The sequence below is a fragment of the Syngnathus leptorhynchus genome, chromosome 8, assembly GCF_054491065.1.
Source record: "Syngnathus leptorhynchus isolate UIUO chromosome 8, UIUO_Slep, whole genome shotgun sequence".
Classification (NCBI taxonomy): Eukaryota; Metazoa; Chordata; class Actinopteri; order Syngnathiformes; family Syngnathidae; genus Syngnathus; species Syngnathus leptorhynchus.
This window is the reverse complement of record NC_141202.1, coordinates 5,580,597-5,605,093: the sequence shown is the minus strand read 5'-3', so window position 1 is coordinate 5,605,093 and position 24,497 is coordinate 5,580,597. Positions and strand designations below refer to the sequence as shown.

General features: G+C 38.5%; 3 protein-coding genes and 1 long non-coding RNA gene across 4 annotated transcripts; 1 reads left to right on the top strand and 3 right to left on the bottom strand.

Annotated features, from left to right (window-relative positions):
* Nucleotides 1-1,321: 1,321 nt before the first annotated feature.
* On the bottom strand, nt 1,322-4,522 carry mal2 (mal, T cell differentiation protein 2). The gene is made up of 4 exons (XM_085918439.1): nt 4,212-4,522; nt 3,524-3,694; nt 2,673-2,873; nt 1,322-2,400 (listed from the first exon to the last, which is right to left on the bottom strand). Exons 1-4 carry the CDS (start codon nt 4,326-4,328, stop codon nt 2,329-2,331), a joined length of 561 nt encoding a protein of 186 aa, XP_085774565.1. The 5' UTR covers nt 4,329-4,522; the 3' UTR covers nt 1,322-2,328.
* Nucleotides 4,523-5,053: 531 nt separating this feature from the next.
* LOC147052148 (uncharacterized) lies at nt 5,054-8,019 on the bottom strand. Its single transcript, XM_085919232.1, has 4 exons — nt 7,602-8,019; nt 7,447-7,530; nt 6,517-7,356; nt 5,054-6,095 (listed from the first exon to the last, which is right to left on the bottom strand). Exons 1-4 carry the CDS (start codon nt 7,897-7,899, stop codon nt 5,716-5,718), a joined length of 1,602 nt encoding a protein of 533 aa, XP_085775358.1. The 5' UTR covers nt 7,900-8,019; the 3' UTR covers nt 5,054-5,715.
* A 183-nt stretch (nt 8,020-8,202) lies between these two features.
* Nucleotides 8,203-14,140, bottom strand: colec10 (collectin sub-family member 10 (C-type lectin)). Its single transcript, XM_085919233.1, has 7 exons — nt 13,968-14,140; nt 12,295-12,366; nt 10,617-10,688; nt 9,810-9,863; nt 9,559-9,654; nt 9,274-9,491; nt 8,203-9,094 (listed from the first exon to the last, which is right to left on the bottom strand). The coding sequence occupies exons 1-7, from the start codon at nt 14,068-14,070 to the stop codon at nt 8,855-8,857; spliced, it is 855 nt and encodes a 284-aa protein (XP_085775359.1). The 5' UTR covers nt 14,071-14,140; the 3' UTR covers nt 8,203-8,854.
* Nucleotides 14,141-21,903: 7,763 nt separating this feature from the next.
* Nucleotides 21,904-23,129, top strand: LOC147052146 (uncharacterized). Its single transcript, XR_015066931.1, has 3 exons — nt 21,904-21,963; nt 22,075-22,136; nt 22,896-23,129. It is a non-coding gene; the product is annotated as an uncharacterized LOC147052146 (long non-coding RNA).
* The last annotated feature ends 1,368 nt before the right edge of the window (nt 23,130-24,497 follow it).

Below are 24,497 nucleotides of genomic sequence, written 5' to 3'. Positions count from 1 at the left end.
ATTGTTAAAGTCCTGATATACTTTCCAAAATTGAAGTGGACCTCAGTGCGCAGGGAGCTTAATTTGGTCCGATCGCGCAACCGCCCGCAGCGCGCCGCGAACGCGCAACTGTAGCGCGTCGCCAACCACGCAACTTCACCTCGCTGGTCGCATTATTGTGACAGAGCAGCCGCTGAAATTTAGCAAATATATTTAAATTCTTGATGTACTTTCCAAAATTGAAGTGGACCTCAGTGCGCAGGGAGCTTAATTTGGTCCGATCGCGCAACCGCCCGCAGCGCGCTGGTCGGGCGCTCATTGTCGCATTGCTGAGCGTCTTTGTGTTTTAGGGTGCTTTACTGCTCCCACTTGCATCATTTGGAGGCATGATTAGAGTTGATGCAATCCTCAGATTTGTTCGAGAACCGGGACGTTCGAAAACCGAGGCTCCACTTTATTTTGTTTTACAGAAATAAACGTTTTATATTAAGTTTTATAATAGTTTTATATTACCCCCTCATTCTATTTGACGCCATTCTTTGGTATATAAAAAAAAACCCGTATATTCAATGTCTATCAGCGTTTTTTTTTTTTTTAAGAATCTGCTCACTCTTAATGTGACTTGGCCATGACTGTGATGAAAGAGGTCAGTTAAACAGAACTGGCGTGGATGTTTGATGTTTGAAAAATAAAAAGAAATATTTAAGAACACGTTTGTGAATAAATATTTTGGGGTACTGTGACAGTTTCTCATAATAGAATATTTTGTACCATCAAGTTCCACGATTAAAAAAAAATAAACATGTACCAAATGTCAGTCAATGAGCGTCATCTAGCGACTGATGTTTGAACGACAACAGACGATGACATTTACCCAATATAATCAGTGTCCCAGTTTGAAGAAACACTGTCTATTTAAATTCACAATGTGTTCACTGCATGTCAGTAACTAAATGTTTCACTACGATTTCATTTGATTTCTCGTTCATTTTTGGGGCAGGGGTGGATATTCACACATTGCATTTGAAAATCAATTACTGGAATCCTGATTGTTTTTCCTCTCCATGTTCATTGTCTGTAATACAAAACTCATGTTTAGCCACTAGAGGTTGACAGTAAGACATGTTTTAAAGGGAGGCCGGGTTTCACCTTTCAAGATTAAAAACCGGATGCGTGGTGTATATTGGCTCATTTGTTTGTGTCCTTCGACAGTTTGAAAGTGATTAAACTTATTATTTGGTCTTCTCTTTTTATTCAAATAAAACATAACAAAAAGCCTGGCATTTCAAATAGGGGTGTGAAGACTTTTTATATCTAGTGTATCCAGTAAATAAATGACATGGCATTTTGTAGGATTTTATTGCAGTTTCACTTTTCGTTATTTAGCAAAATGTACTAAAATGTAACAAAGGCACAAGCATTCAAACCATTTATTTTAAATTAGTAATAATTTACTACTGTAACACAAACCGTGATAGCCTACACTAAATCTAAATAATCACTGTAAAGTCAATCAACAATTTAATACAATTATTTTTCTTTAATGTAAATGAACTATTATGCATTGAAATAACTGCATAAATTATGTTGAAATTCTTTAATATTGGTAGACTTGAGTGTTTAATCCTATAAATTATAGAGAAGGTACGCAATGTCATATATATGTATGTCTGTATAAAAACAACTGTGTAGTTTGTTAAAATTCTTTAAAATACCAATATTGGGAGATCTGTGTGTTTAATCTTACGAAGATGTAATCGAACAAAATGTTTTCTTATAGAAATTCAAATACCATATCAGTACATATTTCAACAAAATTAAAAACATAATGTCAATTGCGAGGTGAGTTTCCATTCCCTTTGCATCCCTTTTTTGTAGGGCCTGTCCAAGAAAATGTTCAAGCATATTAAGTTTCTAATGTGCATGAAACAAAAGTAGCACGACTCAGGGAAATTTAGAAGTTTTGGAATTGGGAAACATTCTGTTCATTGAGGATGTGAATCCAGTAGAATAAGGAAGTTAGTGTGTGAATCTAAAAAACTAGTTGCATAAGTGTCACGAATAATGACTAACATACATGCAATATAAAATAGCAACATTTTTCAATGTTGTCTCATTGATTTACTTGACCACTCAACATGTTTGTGATGTGAATAACCTCAGAGAAAATATTGGTCATTCGGTAATGAGTCCACAAAAAATAAAAAAACGTCACGAGCTGGTCATACTTGAAAAGGGGCATTCCAATTTCACAATGAATAATAGCAGCGTGATTTAAAGCTATTCTATTGTAGTATTGTGAATGTTTCTCCTGTTGGTGGAGATCAGGTGCAAAATTAGGGTTTCAGGTTAAATCCTCCACCTCTTGAAGGCCATCACCAAACTGCAGCTGTAGCATAACGTCACCACAAACGCAAATATCTGTGACGAAGAAACAAACAGATTGTGGAGAGAATATCACATGTTTGGGAAAGCTGGCAATCGCAAATATTTGATGAGAATTTGAATCCAAACATTGACTGATGCACCCCCCCCCCCCCCCCCATATATGCCATATGGTGTAACGTCACTGGTCTGGCCTCCACTGCAGCATCCTCATTATTATTGTGTCAGTGGAGGCACATTGTAGACGTTTGAAGGTTTGAATATAAATACACACAATTAAAAAAGAGTTTGAAAAAGACTGTACTCACTGTGGCCACTACGTTAATATTGTACTGGTTGCCAGTCAACAGAGTGAATACATTTCCCCGAGGGTAGTGGATGCATATTACATTTTCTGTGCTGTTTGGCAGTGGTGTGATGATGGCTCCTCCATTGGCTGCCGTTGTTGCCGCCTCCAGCACAAAGGCGGCAAAATAGAAAAGCAAAGCTACAAAATGGTAAAAAACATCCTGAAAATGACAAAAGGGGATGTATTAGGATTGGCACTCAGCACACAAAATAAACAAGATAATTATAAAAGTTTCATGTGTCAATAAATTCAACGAACTGTAAAGTTTATATAAACATGCAGAAGTGTTTATAGTGTCGTCAATAATTTCACGCACGATAAACATAGCAAAATGAAGAGGGCATCTTTAAAAGGAAAAAAAAACGGGATTGTATTGCATTACATAGGAAAACAAAAGAGTGAAAGGGGGAGTTTGTGTTGAAGCGGTTGGGACAACAACAGCGAGGTCTTTGTTGTCTTCTGCTGTGAGCTCATCATCAATGTCGCTCATTGTTCGGATGAAAACAAACATAGCACGTTTGGCTTCTTTTCACTGACGCTTAGCACCTCGAGCGAGGCTGCAGGTCAAACTTCACAGAAACTGCACTGGTTTCGGAGTTTTGCTAAACAAGATTTGCTGGCCAGGCCATGTTAACATCAGTATTTTTTTTTTACCCTGTGATTAGTTGTTCAGATCAAAACTGCTATCGCCAAGTCTGATGAGCAAAACATTTAAACATCTATCGTCTATCGAGACAAAATGACAGCCGCTGACTCAATGGATACATGACTAGAATGAGTAAACCAACAACAGAGTCAAATACAACCTACCGAAAAGTTCCAGTCAATACTTATACGGTCAGCCAGGCCGGTGATGAGGAAAAGGAGGTAGGTGGAGGAGAGGAAGAAGCAAGTTACAGACACAAACATCACCCAGCCCTGCAGCAGAGGGACTGGCACATTGGAGGAAGCTACCAGGATCCATACCAAGCCGCCAAATATCTGGAGTAACAAGCATCAGCAAAGGAACACATTATTAGTTAGTTTCAAATGCACCCATCGAGAAAGATAGCAAAAATAATATGACCACTGCCGGTTTGACAATCGGAAACTATAACTATGAAAATACCTCAGAACCAGAAATGCAACTCATTGTGACATAACATGGTCAACACAACATGGAGAAATTCAATGAATCAAATCATTAAAATAAACCATTCAATATACATTGCTTATTATACTATAGTTTTCTTTGTTTTAATTTTAAGTTAGTCACACTAGCACGATTGCAAAGAAGTGCTAAAATTGTTAAAGGATACCTATATTAAGATGTCAAATATAGTTTAAATCTGAGAGAAAGTCTTAAAAAGAGCAAAAGCTCAGAGGTGTCAAGGACCGTGCGATCACCTTGCAAATTCTAAAGGTTGTCAGGAGAGACCATGAGGTTGCAACAAGTTTACTATGCTGCAATGCAAAACAACCACAGGAGTGATCCCATGAGTTCAGGATCAACACTTACTATTTCTAAGCAGATGAGCACCCCAGAGTAAGTCCTCAACACTTCCAATCCCAAAGGTAATGAAATTGTGGGCGCTGAGAAGGTGGTAGCAGCGGGATTGGTGGCTGGCTCCGACATCTCTCTGTCCGCCTCTCTCGCCACTCTTTCTTGGCCTCCTCTCTCTCTCTCTCACCCCTGAGGTAACAGGGAAACCACTGGCACAAAGGACAGGAGACGCGGGCAAAATTCCTCCGGTGTCATGTGTCTTTCTCTAACAGAACAGGTCGGACAGGTGCACCGGCCACTCCCTTTGGAACCGTGATGCTGCGTTCATAGACATCACGGATTCACGGGAATCTTCACATCCAAATAGTCTGTGCGAAAAATGGTCGTTTTCATGAGGACTGATTTCAATTACGGTACATCACCTGTATTTAACTAAAAAGGCTGCAAGCGTATGGAAATGTTATTGAAAGAGCATAATCCAAATTACAATAGATAGGCTGTATACCAGAAAGTACTGCAAAATATGTATAAATATTATTATTATGAATCTATTAAGATTGTAAATTTAATTAAAATAATAGTAAAATTAGAAAATTAATTAAAATACATTGTACTGCTCCCTCATATTTCCATATAATTTAGTGTGTGGAGATATGGAGAAACGCAATCAAATAAAGATGCTCATACAATTTTCATCCTCCCGAAATTATATTTACATTTTATATTATTATACACATGTAGAGAACCAACAAATTCAATTCCTATCCCCTTTCAACATGACCGAGTTCATGCAGTACATTGTTTTTGGACTTCAATTCCATTTTATATTGATGACGGCTTTGTTTGTGCTGTCTTACTTTTAAATTAACGTGTTCAATTAAAACATCATAATATTTTTTGCATAGAGTTGTGGTTCTTCCAATTACATCTGAAGGTAACAAGTCTCTAATTAATCATCCAGTTGAAACACTGACTCACTGTATTCCTTTTTGTAAGAAGGAAGATAATGATGAACCAAGTCATTCATTCATTACTCATAAGTGACCAAGACAAGAAAAGAAACTGAATGCAGGGACAATGGTGTGGATACTGGTTAACAAAATGCACGACCATATAAGTCAAACAAATTAAACCTGACAATAAAGAAAGAATGAGAAAGACTGCCATGCTGTAGTTAATATTTAGCTAGGATTTGGAATACAAGTGCCAATATTGACATAACCTCCAAAAGGGCATTCCGGCCCAGGAGAGGAGGAGTGGTGACAAGTTCCAGTGAATCAAGGGACGATGTGAAGGTCTACCATGTGCTACCATTCCTTGGTTTTTAAGAGCCAAACATGAATTTCTCCAAGACTATTATTCTTTACTAAAAACTAAGTGGCATCAAAAAAGGGATACAGTGTTTGTATTTTGTTTTTCTTTATTAGCACAGTGGTTGACTGTTATATACTCGTATGACAGGTAAGAATGTTAAAATGTAAGTGAAAAAAAATGATTGTACGTTAAATTATGATAGTCACTAGTCCTCACAAATCCAAGAGAGTTCCTCGCGGCAGGGCAAGTCGTTCCATCCCTGCCCTGAACGTGACAACTCCACACAGTCCTCGGAACTGGAATCATCATTTGGCTCCCCTTTTTGCCAAAATCCTTGAAAGTTCAGTTTGTCTCCATTCACCCACTTCCACTTACCCTCGTGCGCTAAGTCAGACAGACCGATCCACACTCGATCGAAATATGTAACAATAAAATCCTGCTCTTCGTTTGAGGTGACAATGACCAGGTCACCTCCTCGGTCTTGACAATCTTTTCTGCTCGATCTCCACGACTTGCTTTCGCCGCTCCCCGAGATGAAATAGCATTTCTCTTTGAATTTAACCCAATTTGTTGGGCACAGTTTTTCTATAAGAAGAACAAACATTATAATATTTTAATGCTATGTAATTAATACATTAACAGTGAATATAATTGAGGAGAAAAAAAAGACTTAATTTAGATATCTAAGGTCAGACAGATAGACGAATACAGATGGACAGAGAGAGAGAGAGAGAGAGAGAGAGAGAGAGAGAGAGAGAGAGAGAGAGAGAGAGAGAGAGAGAGAGAGAGAGAGAGAGAGAGAGAGAGAGAGAGAGAGAGAGAGAGAGAGAGAGAGAGATTTTTTTCTTTCTGTTCTATTTCAATGGGGTGAAGCGAAAGTGTTTTTTATCTTCATGTGAACTTTATCTTGCCCATTTAACTGTGCTTATCGGGGAAACTCAATGAAGGAAAGATGTGTGTTGACAATTAGGTTCCAACTTGTTTTTTGTGTGTGCGCAGTACTTGCCTGTTCTGTCTTTATTCAACTCATGAGCCTCCTCCTTAAAGCCATCTCGACTTGCAACTACTTTGCTGAATCGGCTCTGCAGCAACTCCAGCTCGTTGGTCAGGTTGCTGGACACTGATTTCAGTTGGTCTCGCTCAACTGTGAGGTTGTCCCGCTCTGCCCTGAGGCCATCTCGCTCTGTTTGAAGGGTATCTTTCTCATTTTTGAGGGCATCTCTCTCACGTTTGAGAGCTTCTTGTTCTTTTTGGAGGATGTCTTTCTCATGCTTGAGGTTGTCTCGCTCATTTTTGAGAACCTCTTGATCCTTGTGGAGAGAGTTTTTATCATTCTTGAGAGTATCACGCTCACTTTTCAGAACTTCATGTTCAATTTGAAGGGTGTCTCGTTCATGTTCGAGTGTCTCTTTCTCATTCTTTAGGGTGTCCACCTCATGCTTGAGCTTTTCCTCTTCAGTTTTGAGGACGTCATGCTCAACTTTGAAGGTGTCTCGCTCATTTTTGAGGACCTCCTGCTCATGATGGAGTGTGTCTAGCTCAGTCCTGAAAGTACCTCGTTCAGTTTTGAGAGCGTCGCGTTCATCGTGGAGGGCATTTCGCTCGTTTTCTAGCACGTCTCGTTGGTTCTGAAGGGCGTCTCGCTGATTTTGAAGAAGGTCTCGTTCCCCCTCGACGGTGCCTTTCTCTTTGGTCAGAGAGCAGATCTTAGTCTCTAATTGCTTATTGCTTTCTGACAAGGTATTGTATCTGCCTTGCAACTGGAAATATTGTGAAGTCACATTTTGACAGGTGGTGAGTGCGATGGGCGGATGTTCAGCGTCTGTCAGAAGGCTCGGTTTGATGTCTGCAATAAAATGAGCACAGTGTTGGTGAACTAGTATACAGCCAATGCAATGATGTTGAGACTTGTAATCATGTCAAGACATGTACTCACATTGCCCCACCATGGCTATGATAACAACTAGCAGGAGAAGATAGAGCAGCCCCAAACACACTGCAACAACTCCAATCCACCATACTGAGTCACAAATAAAAAATACAGATTGGTGTTTGCTCTTTTTAAAATATATACATCTAAATTGTTCTTACCTGGTTTAGAAAATCTCCCTCCATGATCTGATTTCGATTCCATTAATTCCCACCCATCTCCTGTAAGCATCTCCAAGTTTCGATTAAATGTCACAGACATGTGTCCGATTTGTATTGATGTTTTCTTGGTTGTCACTCCACCAAGTGTCGCAATAAACAGACCGTCCCAAGGCTCATGCATCTGCTGAATCAGGGAAAAAAAATGAACGGCCACACCTTTTGTTGAATTTAAAGGAGCCATCTGGGGGGCATAAGTGTGATATGTGTCTTTAGCATTTGAGTCTTCATTTATGATCATTAATACGTATTATGCAACTCCCAATATGAACTGTCATCTGTTGTTTTTAGGAACTCATGTAAACTATCAGTATTTTTATCTAGAATGAGTAACTTGTAAAACTTTTGTTTTTTGTCTCTCATTATCAGTAGAAGGCGGTCTGAATCTTTAAGATTTCAGGACAGTCAGCAAATTCCACACTTGTGCTTTGCGAAAACAGGAAGTCAGGAAAATCTGCACGAGCACAATTGTCCATGTGTACGACTTTACCGTCCTTGCTCGACTTTTAAATGCCTAACCCTAAAAAAAAAAAGTATTTTGGACAGAAATGTGGACATGTTATTGTCTTTGTGTCACTGTAGGGCGCCATGGCTCAGGTGATTGTCTATCAACCAGCAGGTTGTCTGTTTGGTTAAAGAAATACTTCCTACTAAGATCAACCAGCTTTTAATTTTCTGTTAAAAAAAGAGAATGCATACTTGCAGCGTAAAACAAAGTTATGAAGTGACATTTGTTAGTGTAATGAATGTTTTCCTCTGTGACTATGAAAAGAAATGCACACGCACTCTACAGAAGTTCTATTTTGAAGAAGAAAAATGAAAATACCAAACTGGGGACATTCTTGATATGCCCCCTAACAAACAAAATATATTCAAACTGAGACAAAATAACCTTGGGCACACAGGATTGTTGATATTTGAACACTTCCTACTAATGACTAGAAATCTCTTGTATTATGTCTACCATAGAGGCTGGTGCCTGTGCTGCTGATGCGTACAAAGGTTGTTGCAAAACCTCTTCAACACTGTTGTCAAATGCTGATACCGAAATGCATAAACACTATTGCGAAATGTTGAATTGCTGAGCGTGTTCATAAATATATAAATGAGAATTGCAGTCTTGAGTTAAAATGGTTGTAATTAGTGTGTTGTATTTGCCGAAATAAACAAAATCAAATCAAAATCTGTTCAATGACTTAAGATGCTGAGTAGATAGTCCCTCCACTTCCTCCTTCTCCTCTTATCCTGCTTTTTGGAAACTCACAGATGAAAAACATGGCCATGTCACACATAACATGACTCCACGTCCCTGTGCTGAGCAGCTCTACGCAGCTCGCATTGTGATTGGATGAAGTGAGTGCCTCATCTTGACTCCATGCACTAAAGTCCTTGAGTGGGTTGGAATCTGCAGCTTGGGAACTGTTTCTTCCATCATGCTGAAGAATAAATGTGAAAAACACAGTGAGTGTCTTTACACACCCTAGTGGCCAAATTTGCTCAGCATATTGAGCTTTTTCAACAATATTATTATTAACCTTACAGTCAGGCATGCAGTGGCTATTTATAGCATTCATTAAACTTGGATTTACTGAAACCAGAAAATGTATGTACATACGATAAACGGGTCAGTGTTATTAGGCTGCACTCCGATGTACACCCTCGTGAGTCCAGCCTGACTGACATAGTCAGCGATGAGACGGTTACTATTGATATTGTTGGGCATGGCCAGGATACCGCCTCTCAGTTTGCAGTTCATTGAGGCGTCCTTGAACCTTTTGGCCTCCTTCACCAGCAAGTAATAGTGCTCATCACTTTCTGTCAGGCCCAACATGACTGGAAAAGAGATGAATTTTGATTGCATTCGAAAACAGTATATACGATCTTTAAATGAGAAACTCACTATTCTTGACAAACTTGACTGTGTTCCTCAGTTTGCCCAAATTGACATCCATCTGTCCAACCACCCTCCTGTACCTTCCACAGTCGCATGTTGTGCCTATAAAATCAAAATCTTTGAGCAAAATCATTACATTCTACTGCTGAAGATTTTGCTACAACACATGAATTGTAATTTCAACACAAATGCATGAAGACAAATCCTGTAAGCTGTTTGAAACAGTTTCAGAGTGCCATGAGGTTCCAGGGCCTTACCTGCTTTCCCTTTCAAACCCAAGGGTCCATCCAATCCTGCATCTCCTTTGTCCCCTACAGAGGAATACATGGTGCTTATTTTTCTGGCCAGGGCATATCGAGCACTAGGCGTGATTTAAAAGAAAGTCAGGGTAAACAGATAAACACATAAATTGAAAATGAATTCAATTCACTTCAACAGACAATGACAGAATATTTGGGCAATTATATAATCTCTGAAATACAATACATAGTAAAATTTGCTAATCCACCACAGAATGGATTTATCAGAGCTATATTGTTGTACGAACAAAATATCACCAATAGATGGCAACATCATACAAATGTGTACAATTTTGGAATTTCATTAGTGAAGTCAAAAAAGTTGTATTGTATGACAGCAGATAGATCTTATGTCGTCCCTTCTGTTATCTCGTGGAAGAACATTTAATTCTCCTGCCTGTCACCTAATGTCACCGACATATATAGATATATGAACACAGACACACTATTTGTAGTAAATAAATCATCCTTTTGGGGCATATAAAATGAAGTTGGATAATTTCCTGAAGTACACATAATGATGTCTCTCCTTGGTTCACTAGTATGCTGCAGCACACTGGCTGAAAAGTGTAGTTTGATATTAGCTACAGCACAAAGGCTGATTACAAGACAAGGAATAGTGTGTGTATAAATTGGGATATAATTATTGATCACTCGGGTATTTTTTTGAAGGGGAATTTTATTAAGACCCATACTTTAAATAACACAATCAACAAGTCTACTGTGTTAATGTCCAATATTCTAATAATTTTCTCTATGTCGCACCTTGGTCTCCACTGGGTCCCATCTTTCCCGTGTGACCAACGTCCCCCTTAAGCCCCACCTCTCCCGAAGCTCCTGGCAGTACAGAAAAAAGAAGAGGAGAGGTATTTTGGACATCTTATATGAACTATAACAGTATGCAAAGACAAGTTGGTGCAGAACATAATTGAGTCATTTTATATTTTCCTGGAAATAATATAATAATAATAATAATAATAATAATAATAAAAAGTCAAGGTAATACTTATTTGTTGTTGGATTGCCATTACAGTGATTCTCTTTTTTGGTTAGGTTTAATTAGAGTACATAAAAGTTATTTAATGGAGTATGTAATTATCAACGTCAACACACACAAAAAACTATCTGAGTCAAACTTGATTATGTTCTGCAAGGGAAATTTCTTGTCTTTTTTTTAAACAAAACCCACAGCTTAAGACTATTTCAAGGCTTAAAGTGTGTGCGTAAGTAAAGTACAGCCAAACCATGGCCTTCTGCTGTGATTATTTCCTCAGGAAACTATTTCACTGGAAATGAATGATATTTGAAATAGAAAGTGACACATTGGAGAGGGCTGTTGCTATGAGAGCAAAGTGGCACATACACATTCACAAGTTTATTTGCTTTTTGATGGTGTCTAAGAAGTGCTAATGAAATTTATGTGCTCTAGAGAAAATACAGTACAAAATAGTCTTTAAAAGGACCTTTCAAACGAAAACAGTATTTTTCTAACTGCACATTACAATAAGGCACTGAGAGCATACTGTGATGAAACATTCCAATTGTTCTCTGCTCTTTATAGAAACTGGAGGTGTTGCTTTGTCTTCCCTGTCTTTAGAGCTGATGAATGTTGTACTCTGCGTGCTCACATTAGCCAGTTAAAATGTTCATCCATCTTTCAGATAACACTTGCTCCTATCACTGCTGTTGCTTTTTATAATGGCCAAACCCTCCAACTGGCTTAACGTCTGGATTCCCCATGCAGCTGCTGGTGGATAAAGAGGTGGAAGGCCTCTTTTGTTATTATGAAGACACATTTGAAATCACCGAGAGCATGTCAAATATAATCCTAAAGATGGTAAAGCAGCTTTTCAAACTGTGATGACCATCCTGAGCTGAACCCTTTATTGTATTCAGTTGTGAAGTGGTGTGTGTTTGTTGACATTAATAATCCAAGAGCAACGCATTGTTTTTGTTTCCACGGCATTAGCTGCTCTTTAGTCCCTCTTAACATTCCAAAATTAAGCCACGCTTTCCTGTAAAATCTCCTAAATTAAAAAGGGGAAATTATGCGTCATCTGTTGAGCTCTTGACGTACTGCAGCTAAGATGTTGGAGGCTGTTGTTAGTAAGTGAACACACAGAAACCATAATGGTTCATGGCTACGCTGCTCTGAAGTCAATCCAAATGTTTACATTTAGTACTTACATTTATGAGGTTACTCAATGAAGATTTGTGGAGAGTAACAACCTGGCAGTCATTGTGTGTGGGCATTTGTGTCTATTGGGATTTTACTATTCACCACATTCAGTTCCATACGTTCCATTTGCACCAAATATTTACATGAAGCGGACCTATGCTTTCATTCAACACGATTTTTCAATATGCAGAGCAATAGTTGTAGAAATAGATTTTGACATCAAGATGAATCATGGAAATTAGAAAACTAATTAGGTCGAGCTACCTGGATGTCCTGGTGGTCCATTCTTTCCTATTCTGCCCTCATCTCCTTCATGTCCAATCTCACCTTGGTCTCCTGCATAGACAGAAAGACGCACAAGAGAGTTCTCAAAACCATTTCAATTATATATCTTTATCAAAATGTTGTCATCAATGGGGCATGAAGTCCACAATTGAGGGATGTGATTATGTTCTAATGTGTGGTTAATGTTTTGCGGATGTGTTTTTGACTTGTGTATGCTACTAAAACACAGGCGAGGGCCTATTTGTTTTTTAATAGCAAGGGTTCCATTGAACTATTAATTATGACATCATTTTTGGGAGTCAAAACAAAAATGAGGTGTACAAGAGAGGTTTTGGCTAAATGAGATGTCTGACGTAGCGGCCAAAGACACTTTGTAACCTAGGTGCCGGGCCAAGGCAGGAAAGCAACAAACATCTTTGAACTGGGGCATATTTAGACGCCCACTTTTAAAAGCCTTATTGCCTTCATTAGTTTAGAATTGTTTTCTTTCTTTTACTCAAATGATAATTGGTGTGGCTATTTCTTACTGTACCATCATCAATATATCATTTAGGATGAAACCTCCAAAGGTGAACACAATTTCTTCTGTGACGTCGGTTGACTTTCAAGTAGTTCTTAGAAGAAACACGTTGAAGTGAATTAATTCCTTCCAGCCTCAAATGGCATAAAAAAGCAACAACAAAACTATGTTGCATCAAGGTGAGTGGAGGCTTTGTACTCCATATATGTCGTCATAATATTTATGGGTGATATTATAAAATGAATACAATCAAGTTGAGTCATTTTAGGATTGTGTGACATTTGTTTTGTCCCTGACAAAGTGTTTCATCACACACATCCTGTTCAAAAAACAGGACGCTGACGTCTCTATGTAGAAGTGTGAGGCAATATGAAGCCTGAATAAGAAGCTGTGACGGAGAAAACTGACAAAGTGTGGTTGCTGTGTGACTCGCAGCAAACCCAGAACCACACTATAGAATACACAAACACGGTTCAGGTCATTGTCATGTGATGAATTCTACAGTCATTTGAATCCGAGTCTTGTGCAAATAATCGGTTCAGTTAGGCGGCAGCTGTTTAAACGCATACAATTCCACTGGGACTTTCTCAGTGGCACCACACACACAAACAGGTCTTGACTTCCTCACTCACTCTCTCCACGTCATCTCACATTACGTTAGTGTCCTCTTGGCACAAAAGTGGGGAAAGAAAAATGCTGCTTAACTTTGCCTGGTGTGTGTTTTATTGGCTCTGTCTGAATCAGCAGGGGAATAAGCTACTGGATGTTGTAAAATGGAAAGGCATTCCCTCCTAAAAAATCTGTGGGGTAGCAGTCAGACGTTGTTAAACAACAGGACATTACATGCTGGGTACCTTTTACCAACAACTCTATAAAGACCTTGAAAATTATTCTTGGTGTTTCCTAAGAATTTTCCATTCGCTCTTTCATTTGACCACATACTGACATTAACAAAACAACCAATTTACAAGAGACAAGTCAACTTGTTAACAGTCTGGAATGGAAAAGTATTTGCATTCCTCGTTTATAGAGGCACTTACGCATAATAACGGAAGTAAATACACATTACTTTAACCCTTTTGTTGCAGCAAAACAAAGCAGACATTAACAACATACATGTGGTCATGTTTACCTTTTGCTCCAGGTATGAGGGCATTGCTGCAGACTTGTGGAGATGCGGAAACATAGGAGATAGCCGCCGTAACACAGACTAAGAATAACCCACTTGCCATCATTTACCAAAGGAAATGATTGAAAATTGTATGAGGATAACGCTTCCTCTGTGCGAATGAGTGCCTACTGAGAGATGTTAGAAAAGAACAGTAGGTCAGTGCAGCACTAATGAGCACATAGGTTTAAGTCAGGAAACACACACTCACGCACACACATGCTCGTGTTTACATAGAGTTATCAGCTCCTTGTCATGCTATCAAACAACACATACCAATCTGGTATTCTTCTATGTTTAAGTCACGATAATTAACATGGAGCTTAACCAGAATCATCACTGTGTATGCAATGCATGACTTCAATATTCTACAATAGGGGTCACCAATATGGTATCTTCCGAGGACCTCATGAGTAGCCTCTGGGTCTGTGATCATTTGAAAATATAGAAGCATGAAGAATTTTGTTACTCATGCCTGACATTGTCCTCCCTGTTAAGCAGTCTTTGTTCAACTTTAGCATATTTAGTTCAACAACGCAGAGGAATAAACACAGAAAACTATTTAACTGAACCAATCAGAGGATGGAAAAATGCTGACACCACTGTAAGATTCTTGAAAGTGCAAAGTGGTGAAACTGCTGAACAAAAAATGGTTATTTTCAGAATGATAGTAATAAAAAAATCCTGGATCAGCTCTAAAATTGAATTCCTTCTTTGACCGTGCCACACCCATCCACATAGTTTAGTGGAAATTGGTTCCATATTTTCTTGCTGTATGTTTGCCATCTCCTGCACTGATATTGAAACTGACCCAAGGATGACTTGGTCTTGTGTTTTTCTTTTCATATCAGTTCTGAATATCATCCGATCAAAAAGCTTTTTTGAGCCTTGAACCGATGCCAATATGTTTGACAGACCAGCAAGACATTATCGACACAAAAGCAATGCGTGAACAAACGCTGGTTTCCAAGTATGTGACCATGCCGTGATTAGAGGAGTTGGTGGGATGGAAGAAGAAAAACAGAGAAAGATAAAAAGGGAGTTCATGTGCAAAAAAAAAGAAAAGAGGCCTAATTACGGAAGAAGACACTGGGAGGGCAGAGAGAGGAAAAGTTAAGGAAGATATTGTGGTTTGTGCAACATGTTTTTGGCCCTGAGTACAGGAAGAAGCCTGATTCTAAATTGTTTCCCCCTGAGATGACTTTTACTCCATTTTTGTGGCATTATAAGAAGCACTCATGTGCCGTAGTCTCTGAGGTCTGACAAACATTTGACAATATCAAAAGAGGATTAATCAGAAAGAAAACAAATTCAACAACGTCAATTGCTTCCTTTGGGATTGGCTTCGGAATTTGAACTGGAGCTCATTGTTTCAGAGCCTTTGCTATGCTTGGCATTTGTTAGGGTTATTTCGTATTTGCAGGCTCATTGTCACGTCAACAAACAGAGGCAAAGAACATTCAGACAAAATATCCACTAGTCCCCCTTGAGACCTGCAGGGGGCAGAGAAAAAAGCCCAATTACAATTCACCAAACTTCCTGTCAGATGCCAGGGATGGGCATATTGCCTACAGACCCAAGGGAAAGCCTGTTAGTGAATGAAAAAAATACTTAAACCGAGAAAGCAAAGAAAAGATACCCGAAGAGACTCCTCAGATGGTCACACGCAACTGGTAGGAAATGGACTTGTATGCTATAGTTCCAAGTTTGTTTAATGCTTAGTTTGTTTGAAATGTTTGGTGTTTGAGCTACAAACTGTGTTTATCTTAACTTTGAGTGGCTCAATCAATTTGAAGTTACTTATGCTTCATATTTTCCTAGTATGGGTATGCAATTAGTGAATTTAGTTACATTTGAAATAATGCAATGTTATCAACCTCATTAATTGTGCAATAAACTGCAAAGAGAAAAAAGGAAGACCTGAGTTCTTGCGTTCTAAGGACCGAGGCCCTTTTTCAAGTTGGGGCAAAGGACTGGGGAAAATCAGGACAACTTGACACACATGAAAACAAGATAGGCCAAATACGCTTAGATGGGTTAGGAAATGCCAAAACATCTTTTGTTTGCAGTCATGACTTAATTTAACTCTTGAGAGGAAATGATTCAGACTTGTAAGAGTGATGGAGTCAGTCATTCATAACTTTTTTGATCCTAATACTCATGTTTGTTTCCTTTGCTCAATCCTGAACCTTATTTCATGTCTTCCACAGACAATAGCAAGAAAACAAGTCAGGCTTCATGCTCGTGATATCACTGATAGAGCAAGACCAAAGTTTCTTTTGGCATGAAGTAATGTTTGTTCAAAACTTCGAAGACTTCAGGATATAGTTTCTGCTGAGGAATTTATGGATTTCAAAATCTGTGTATTTTGGGTCAGCATCTCTTTTATGGTCCTGGCTTTTAATGTTGCTGACAATAGCTGGCTTGGTTGGGGAGACATGCTGTGAAGAACAACTAAAGCCAACAGCATGCTTTCTTATAAACTCTTACAAGAGACCGTGCTTAACCCTTGAACAGATGACATCGCTGACCTTTTGTGCATCAACGTTCACGTTGGGTTCATTGTAGACATAAATTGTCCATTGATGCGAGTGTGAATGCTTCTTTGCCTACATGTGCTCTGGGCTGACTGGCAATTCGTCCAGGTTGTACTCTGCCTCTTGCCCAAAGTCACTGGAAATAGTTTCCAGTTTACCCGTGACCCTAATGAGGATACTTTTTATTGAAAATCAATCGTATTTGGTCAGACTTAGTAGAAAGGCATATTCTATAAAACCCTCACCAGACAAATAATACTTTTTGTATGAGTGTGTCACAACACTCACTTTTGATCATTTTTCACGGACTTTCTCTGCATTCCTGCTTGATGAGTACAACCTATACAAATGTACTTTACAAGCATCCTGAAGCTAATTGTATACATGTGGTTCATGTTGCTTTTTCTTACTAAGTGTGTGATTCACTCCGACATTGAGAGTTGACTTGTAGTCAAGGCAGCAAGAAACTCTTTGCTGCTTTACTTGCAGTATTGAAGGTAAAACCTTTGTCGGCCAATCGTCACCAGAGATAAATCGAAGCATGGTTGTCTTTTCTGTCATCATCTTTGCTCTAATGACTTCAAGAAACCTGCTCACAATTGGATGGTTGTGAGAGGAGTTGGAAATACTGAATCAAAATGTGATTATATTATGGCCAAACTGAAAAGTATGAAGATTGCATGACAATCAGTGACACAAATACCTTGAACGGAACCAGGAGGTCTGAGGCCGCGGTGACGATGAAAACACTATATATCATATTATACAACAGCATCCATTGATTTTGAATATCGGATAGGATTACTCTACCTTTTCGCTTGCTTTGGCAAGAATTTTAGTTCTGATTGAACATGACACAAGAATGGTGTCGACATGAAAAACATGGAGAGAAGCAAAGGTTGCGGGAAACGTTTTGTAGTCATTTCACACGTGTTGTGAAATCTCAGCTAACCAAAAATAAATCTGGGGAGACAGAAGGATTTCCAAGTTTTCATACCTCACTTGAATTTCCTGAAAATAAAGACAATCACTGTGAGGAATTTAAAAACAGGCATCATCTGAGCCCAACTAGTACAGTTCACCCGCAGGAATTGTTGAGCTATGATGATCAAGGCAAGTCAACAATCATAACATAATTTCATTTAATTAGAAAAGCCACAAACATTATCAGCCTATTACTCATGGTAGGCAACTCCATGACCGCTTGGATGCGAGTGAATCAAACGCAGACACAGACACATCTGGTAAGTGCACATGAAAACCTTAAGGGACTATGATATAGAAACTCTCTGTAAAATATCTGTGAAACTCTGATGAGGTAATGTCATGGCTTGAGCTTGCAAGGGCTTCTTTTGGGATTGTTTTAAAGATTTTCATTGATCAAATACATGACGCAAGCAGCAAACAGAAATCGAAAATCTACCGACATGGCAAGCCGGCACATTTGCCAAAGGGCCATTTGCGTCAATGTGGGCGTGAACACAGCCAACTGGAATCGCCGTCAATCAAAGCGACTCTTCTCATTGCCAAGGTGAATGAAGAAGAAATTAGTCTAAAAGTTGTTCATTCCAACAGTCTGCATCTACACTTCAGCAGAGATTATGGAATGGTCATGTTTTGAAATGGCACACATTTGATTGACATGGAAATACAGTATGTATGAGTCAAAGTACCAACGTTGAACCACAACACGAGTATTTGTGAAAAATTGCATGTTTACATCTGCCTGAAAGTTTGCTGACTTTGGTTCCATGTTCCAGGGCTTCTTTTATAGAGAGTAGAAGACAAAGGTTTATCTTTTTCAACCATGACCAGCGGCTTTCCTCAAGTTTACACAAAGTGCTCTGTTTCTAAACCTCAACCATCAGTTTATTGCCTTAACCTGATCTTAACCTTCACTCTGTTTGTCATACTTGCTTCTCATGTGTCGCCTGTTTGTCCATTTTGGGCTTGGGACACACATGAAACCCATTTTACTGTAGGTTTGTGTCAGGAAGAATTTTAGAATGCAATCTGACGCAATGTAAATTCAACTGGGCGTATCAGAAGCAGCTACGTGACGCAGCTACGTGTGCGTTCATGATGTGTATCAGTAACTGTGGAAAGTCGTATGCAATTTTCCGAGCTGGAGATTGAATAAGAGTAATTATCATCCCTCATTCTTTATTTATTTCGACAGAAATCTGTGAATTCACGTCACAGAATCCTTAAATGGTTACTTAAATAGGCAGACACTAATCTGATCAGAAAGCTCAGAAAACACACTGTAGCGTGAACAACAAATATGGCGAGACAATAATGAAAACATGCTTATAAAAGAACCTTGACCTCATGTTCAAGCCAACTTTCACAAAAAAAAAAAAAAATCTGGTTGACTGGATGAAAAGAAAAGGGAGTGTAAAAAATACTTCTTTCTCCAGTTTCTATTCCATTTGGTGCCTTTTTCCCAAATTGTCACAGACTTGATGAAATATCAGATGGGGTAAGATGCAAACACGTCAAGTGGGCGTAGTTGTCAGATGGATGTTAAGAAAACAACTTCACTCTTTCTCATGCCTCCACCTCACAGTTTTGGGTGTCACTCTGTTTTTCTAGCATACTTCATCCAGACATGTGGTCGCATTTCTACACAAAACATCGCTCATATTCTTGATGATTGACATATTGCATTACATCTAATTCCTTCTGTGTGGATGTAAACTACACCTTTAAATATGGGAAATAACCGTTGGATTACCAAAGCTGAAACAACTCTATTCGATATTACACATCAGGATAAAAAAACAAAATGGTGCTGTATTCTAAATGTGGTAATAAGACAGTGTCTTGAATTCGAATGAATGCTCGTGATATAACCATGTTTGCAGTCGTCTTTCCGTTCATCCATCCGACTTTGCATAAGAGTCAACGCATACCCTGGACATGTTACTTGGCACATAGAGACAAACAATCACTCACATTGGTACCGATGGAAAATTCAAAGTCTTCAGTTAACTGAATATGCAGAATCACTAGGCCAGCAGGTTGCCTGGCTACAATTCTTCATATATTATATACAGTTATTTTAACATAATACATATACAAAGTACATATATATAAATAGAGTCAGAATGAAAATCCTAACCCAATCCTTGGCTAGGATGGGGGACAAAGCTTTTACCCTCCCCAATTTTCTGAAAATACTTTCATAACTTAAAAAAATAAAGAAAACACAGCTGAATAGTGACCGTTGCTATTCCCTGATTTATGAAAGTGAGAGGAAGAAGAGTACAACTAAGTTCTTGGCCTCAAAACTTGTACTATATCTAATGCCACACAGTATAAATCACTGGCATTCTGAATAAAAATTTGAAGCGCCTTGACTTCACAGAATGACAACAGAAATCTGGATTTGCATTTGAAGACTAATGTTGAAGATCGCCATGTTGATTTAGGCAAGGCCCATCACGCACGTGTGTTTTATATTTCTTGGATTTGGACAAAAATCATACTAGTGGTCATTACCTTATTGATGCAGATTTATCAGGTGCGTCATAGCACGCCAAAGCAGTGCATCTGTTTGATTGCCCAATACCTGGCATTGAGAAGTGCAGTATAATATGACGTGTGTATGTGATCCATCCTAATGTGTGGGAAAAGTGATGTACAGCCCGAATGGTTGCGTGACATATGGGTCCATGACAGTCTGTTCTGCGCTCCCACACTCGGCCCTATAAATCCTTCCAATGATGCGGCGGTTAAAATCTGACACGAGAAAGAGAAGAGAAGAGCAGGAGACGATGACGAGTAATTGATTCCAACTCGGAAACAAATTGATGTAAAGCCACAGCAAAAGCAAACATCATTTGAAAAAGTACAGGGATGTGAGATGAAAAACATGCATCACTGATGTATAACATTTTTCCCATGGCCCAAAGTTACACCACATTTTCATTTTTTGGGGGGATGACAACATCAGGGTATTGGAGACAGAAGGGTATGTACAATGGTACGTTTTCCAAAAAAACAAACACTGTGTAAGAAAACTAAACACCTTTAGCTAAAAGATGCTATTATCGTACAGACACACTAATCAATCAGGTCATTAATCAATCAGGATTTGGACTATGCTGCTTGTTCCCTTGAATCTTATATCCAAAGAAAACCAAACCAGAAACTCCACACAGGAATCTACTAACAAGATTTGAACTCAGCAACTCCAAACCATGAAGGAGTTCGCTGCTTGGCCATCATGCTGCAGTTTTTTTTTTCTTTTTAACTTTGACAGATATTGTTTGAAAGAAATTAAACACAAGCCAAAATGATTTAATGCTTTTCTCCAGTGAATATCATTTCGGCACACAAGCTGCGTTGGCTCTCACTCATCAGTTTTTTTTTTTTACTTATTTTTTTATTTTTTATTTTATTGAATTTGATTTAAATTGACCTTGAACAAATCTATATTAGTTAGTAATTTTCTCCGTTCTCCATCTTCTAATTCTTTCTGCTCTCATTTTGGCAGACATTGATGACAGCATGTCACTCACAGTTGCAAGCTTGCGTACGTTCTCACTCCATAGGGACTGAGGCGAAACACGCCATACAGCAAACGACAGGAAGGGAGGGGAAAGATTAAGATGATGCAATGCCGATTTTGATGACTGATTGATTCGGTGTCATACAAAAGTTCACGTTCATATCAGCCAAGCTTGCCTCCAGCATCTTATTGGATGGTCGATCATAGTCTTCTCTTGTGCTCTTTTTCCACATTTCATGTTACAGTAATAACGTAAGATCCCACAATGGCATGACTTCACTTTAGTTTTGACAATGACATGGAATCTAATATGTTTTTTTTTTTTGTGGGCTGGGTCAATGCATTTAGAAATATGGCTACATCAGAGCAACTTGTGGAAAAACTGAAGGGCTGTAAATACGTTCCGGATGCTCTGTATTAAGTTACAGTACCTTGACAGACCAAAGAAAAGGCTATACCTGACTAAGATCAATTATCTTCAATGTAAAAGATGCTGCAGGCCAGCTTGGCTGTCCTGATTGTACTGTTTATTGAAAACATGAATCTTTTCAGATGGTTACAATAAAATGACCTTCTTCTAACCTTAGATTGGGGTTTCCCAAATTACAAATGTGGTTTCCTTTGCGGGATCCATATTTCTACTTGACGACCAATGAAAGCATTTTACTTTAACAATCAGTGGCCTGTGTTGAATACAGACATTGTATCCCTCTATTTGCAAAAAGATACATGCATACACTGTTACCTGCAAATTATCCCCAAAATTTTCATTCTTCCTTTTTAAAACAACATGCCACATTAGATTAACTGCAGATCTTGTGAAATGTCAGGACCTGTGACAGTTGCGCTCATCCACCCACACAGCCATCTTTCTAGCAGGAAAATGATTGGTCAACTTTCACAAAAGGTATGTCATGTAACAAATATGCGTATTGGTTAAAACTGCAGCCAAATTGTGTGGCTGATCTTATGAGGAAAACATTCGACAGATAACTCAATTGCCTTTATTTTATCATAGGCACGGTGGCCCAATACTAATTGTTTCTCTCGATGGGAAATGGATGGAAAGATTTTAATGAGGTAAATTCTCAGATTTGCCAAAGAATATTTTTACATTAGATCACAAGCAGTCTAATTGATGTTTGTATTTTTGAAGTTTGTCCTGAAATGAAATTAAAGTCCAGAGAGTTTTGTAATTTAGCTAGCGGAACTATTGCTCATCTCATCATCTAACAGGGACTCACTGACATCATCATCATTACGGCCCTCAAAAGACACATACATCGTGGTTGTTCAGCCCATTTACAGTGGAGACTTTTCTGGATGTAGGCAAATAAGAGTCACAGGAGTCTGATTGTACTTGTGTCCTTCCTGACACTCTTTATCATCTTTTCCAACTTCCAAACCATTTTCTGAGACACATATTTTATTTGATGTCTACTCATTGTCTGATGGCCTCAATACGTCACACAGTTCCCGTTGGAGAAACAGTTTGCTTAGTTTTCTTGGTTCTGATGAGAGAAGCAGACTGCAAAGTGCTGGCACCACTGCTGTGTACTCAGCGGCTCTTAAGAAAGCTTTTGGGAGTCGCATTAAGTAGCCAAATTACGTCACAAAGGTCAAAAAGATGCACTTCTATGGATGCTTTCACATAAACAAAGCCGTGCTCTTGGAAAGGTCAGGAATTACATCACAATTTTAAAGTGTACCTACCAAGGATGAATCAAGATATCCTTATGGGGAGAAAAAAACATCCATCTGGTAAAGTTAGTGAAATGTCACGTTTGTACAGGAAAAATAAACTGTGTTGTGTATACTTTTCCAATTTTTCTTTAACAGGATGGAAATTGCTGGATATGTTTGTGGAAACGTCTTAAAGTCAGCTGTTGACGTCTGTGGAGCGCTTCTGACTTGCGCGAACACGTCAATCTGGTAGTACACTCAAGAGACTCAAGTGTGTACTGTATTTTCATTTTTACAGAGTGGAACCTCAAATGCTACATGACACACACTTGAAACATACTGTACATTTCCAAAGTGTGCTATGGAAAATTCTCCTTAAGTCATGAAAAAAATTATTTATTTAACACATGTAATGCATAGGTGTCAAATAAATGCTCTTGCATGACAAAAGCCAAATAATTATAATGTCCTAGATTTTTCTACGTATAAGGAAATATGTCCCTTGGCTCAGTAAAGGTTGGGATACACTGTTCCACTGTATACTGTAAGTTTACTTATTCCTCGCTGTAATTCTGCCTTAGCATTAGAATAGAACAGACTGGAATAGTTAAAGATGTCACAACTCTGCAGCCAACACTTGTTTCCAGTGTTTAGGGAGTAACATTTCTTCAAAAAAAAAAAGCTTCACTGAGCATTTTCAGATGTTAGATTAATTAACTTTATTTCCATCGCTGGAACAAACAGAATCCTGCTGCTCAGCAGAGTGGTTTTGGTCATAAATTGGGTTTAAAGTTAGAAAGATATTCATGACCAAAATCATTGAGGCAATATGTAGAGTTGGTCCATCAAAACCAAACTGGGGTTTAAGTGATTCCGCCTGTCTTATCCTGTTCATCTAAAGCAGCCACAGGAGTTTGGAAGCATCTTTATCATTAGTCACGGTCGTGTGTCTGGACCCTGAACACATATGTCACTTGGGTGCGAGTCACCAAATACTAGCTCATGATGTTCTCGGAGTATTGCCACCTTGTAGGTTAGAAAAAAACAGAATAATTTTTAATGCGGCACACAATAGAAACATCATTGTGCGAGTGTTGTGACAAGAATTTCAAGACTGGAAATATTTTACAAGGATGACAAAACAAGACATAAACGACCCATTCATTAGGTCCTCCAGAGTCTGGAATTTCCCCTGTTAGAGTGAAAAACAGTCATGCACATATTGTGTATACTGAAACACTAAGAATGTCAACTATAGTTGCTTTTCTTATGAAGCCAACAAACTTCATAAATAATTACGCGGTTGATATGAACCTTTTTCAAATTTGGAATAGCATTCATTTACTATTATTATGAATAACAATGTTTGCATGACTGCCAGGTGTAAATCCATGCATTTGCTTAGTATTCTCATTAGGATTGCAGATGAGCTGACCCCAGATGACTACTTAGACATCTACCAAGCACAAGGAGCAAAGCATGTAAAGTCTACACCAGGGGTGTCAAACTAACTTTGCAGGCCACATTGTACTCATTGTTTCCTTTGGCGGGCCTATTATGACTGTCAACGCCTAGTATTATTTACAATATAAGATACACAACAAACTGATAAATAACTAGCTTTGAAATCAGAGTCTAGTAAAAACTGTCCAAATATTTTAAAAAGATGAATGGTAATAGAAATTGTTAGTAATATTTTTAGTTTTTAAAAGTGACGATTTTAGTATTGACACATGAAGTCGATCCACGATTTGTCTT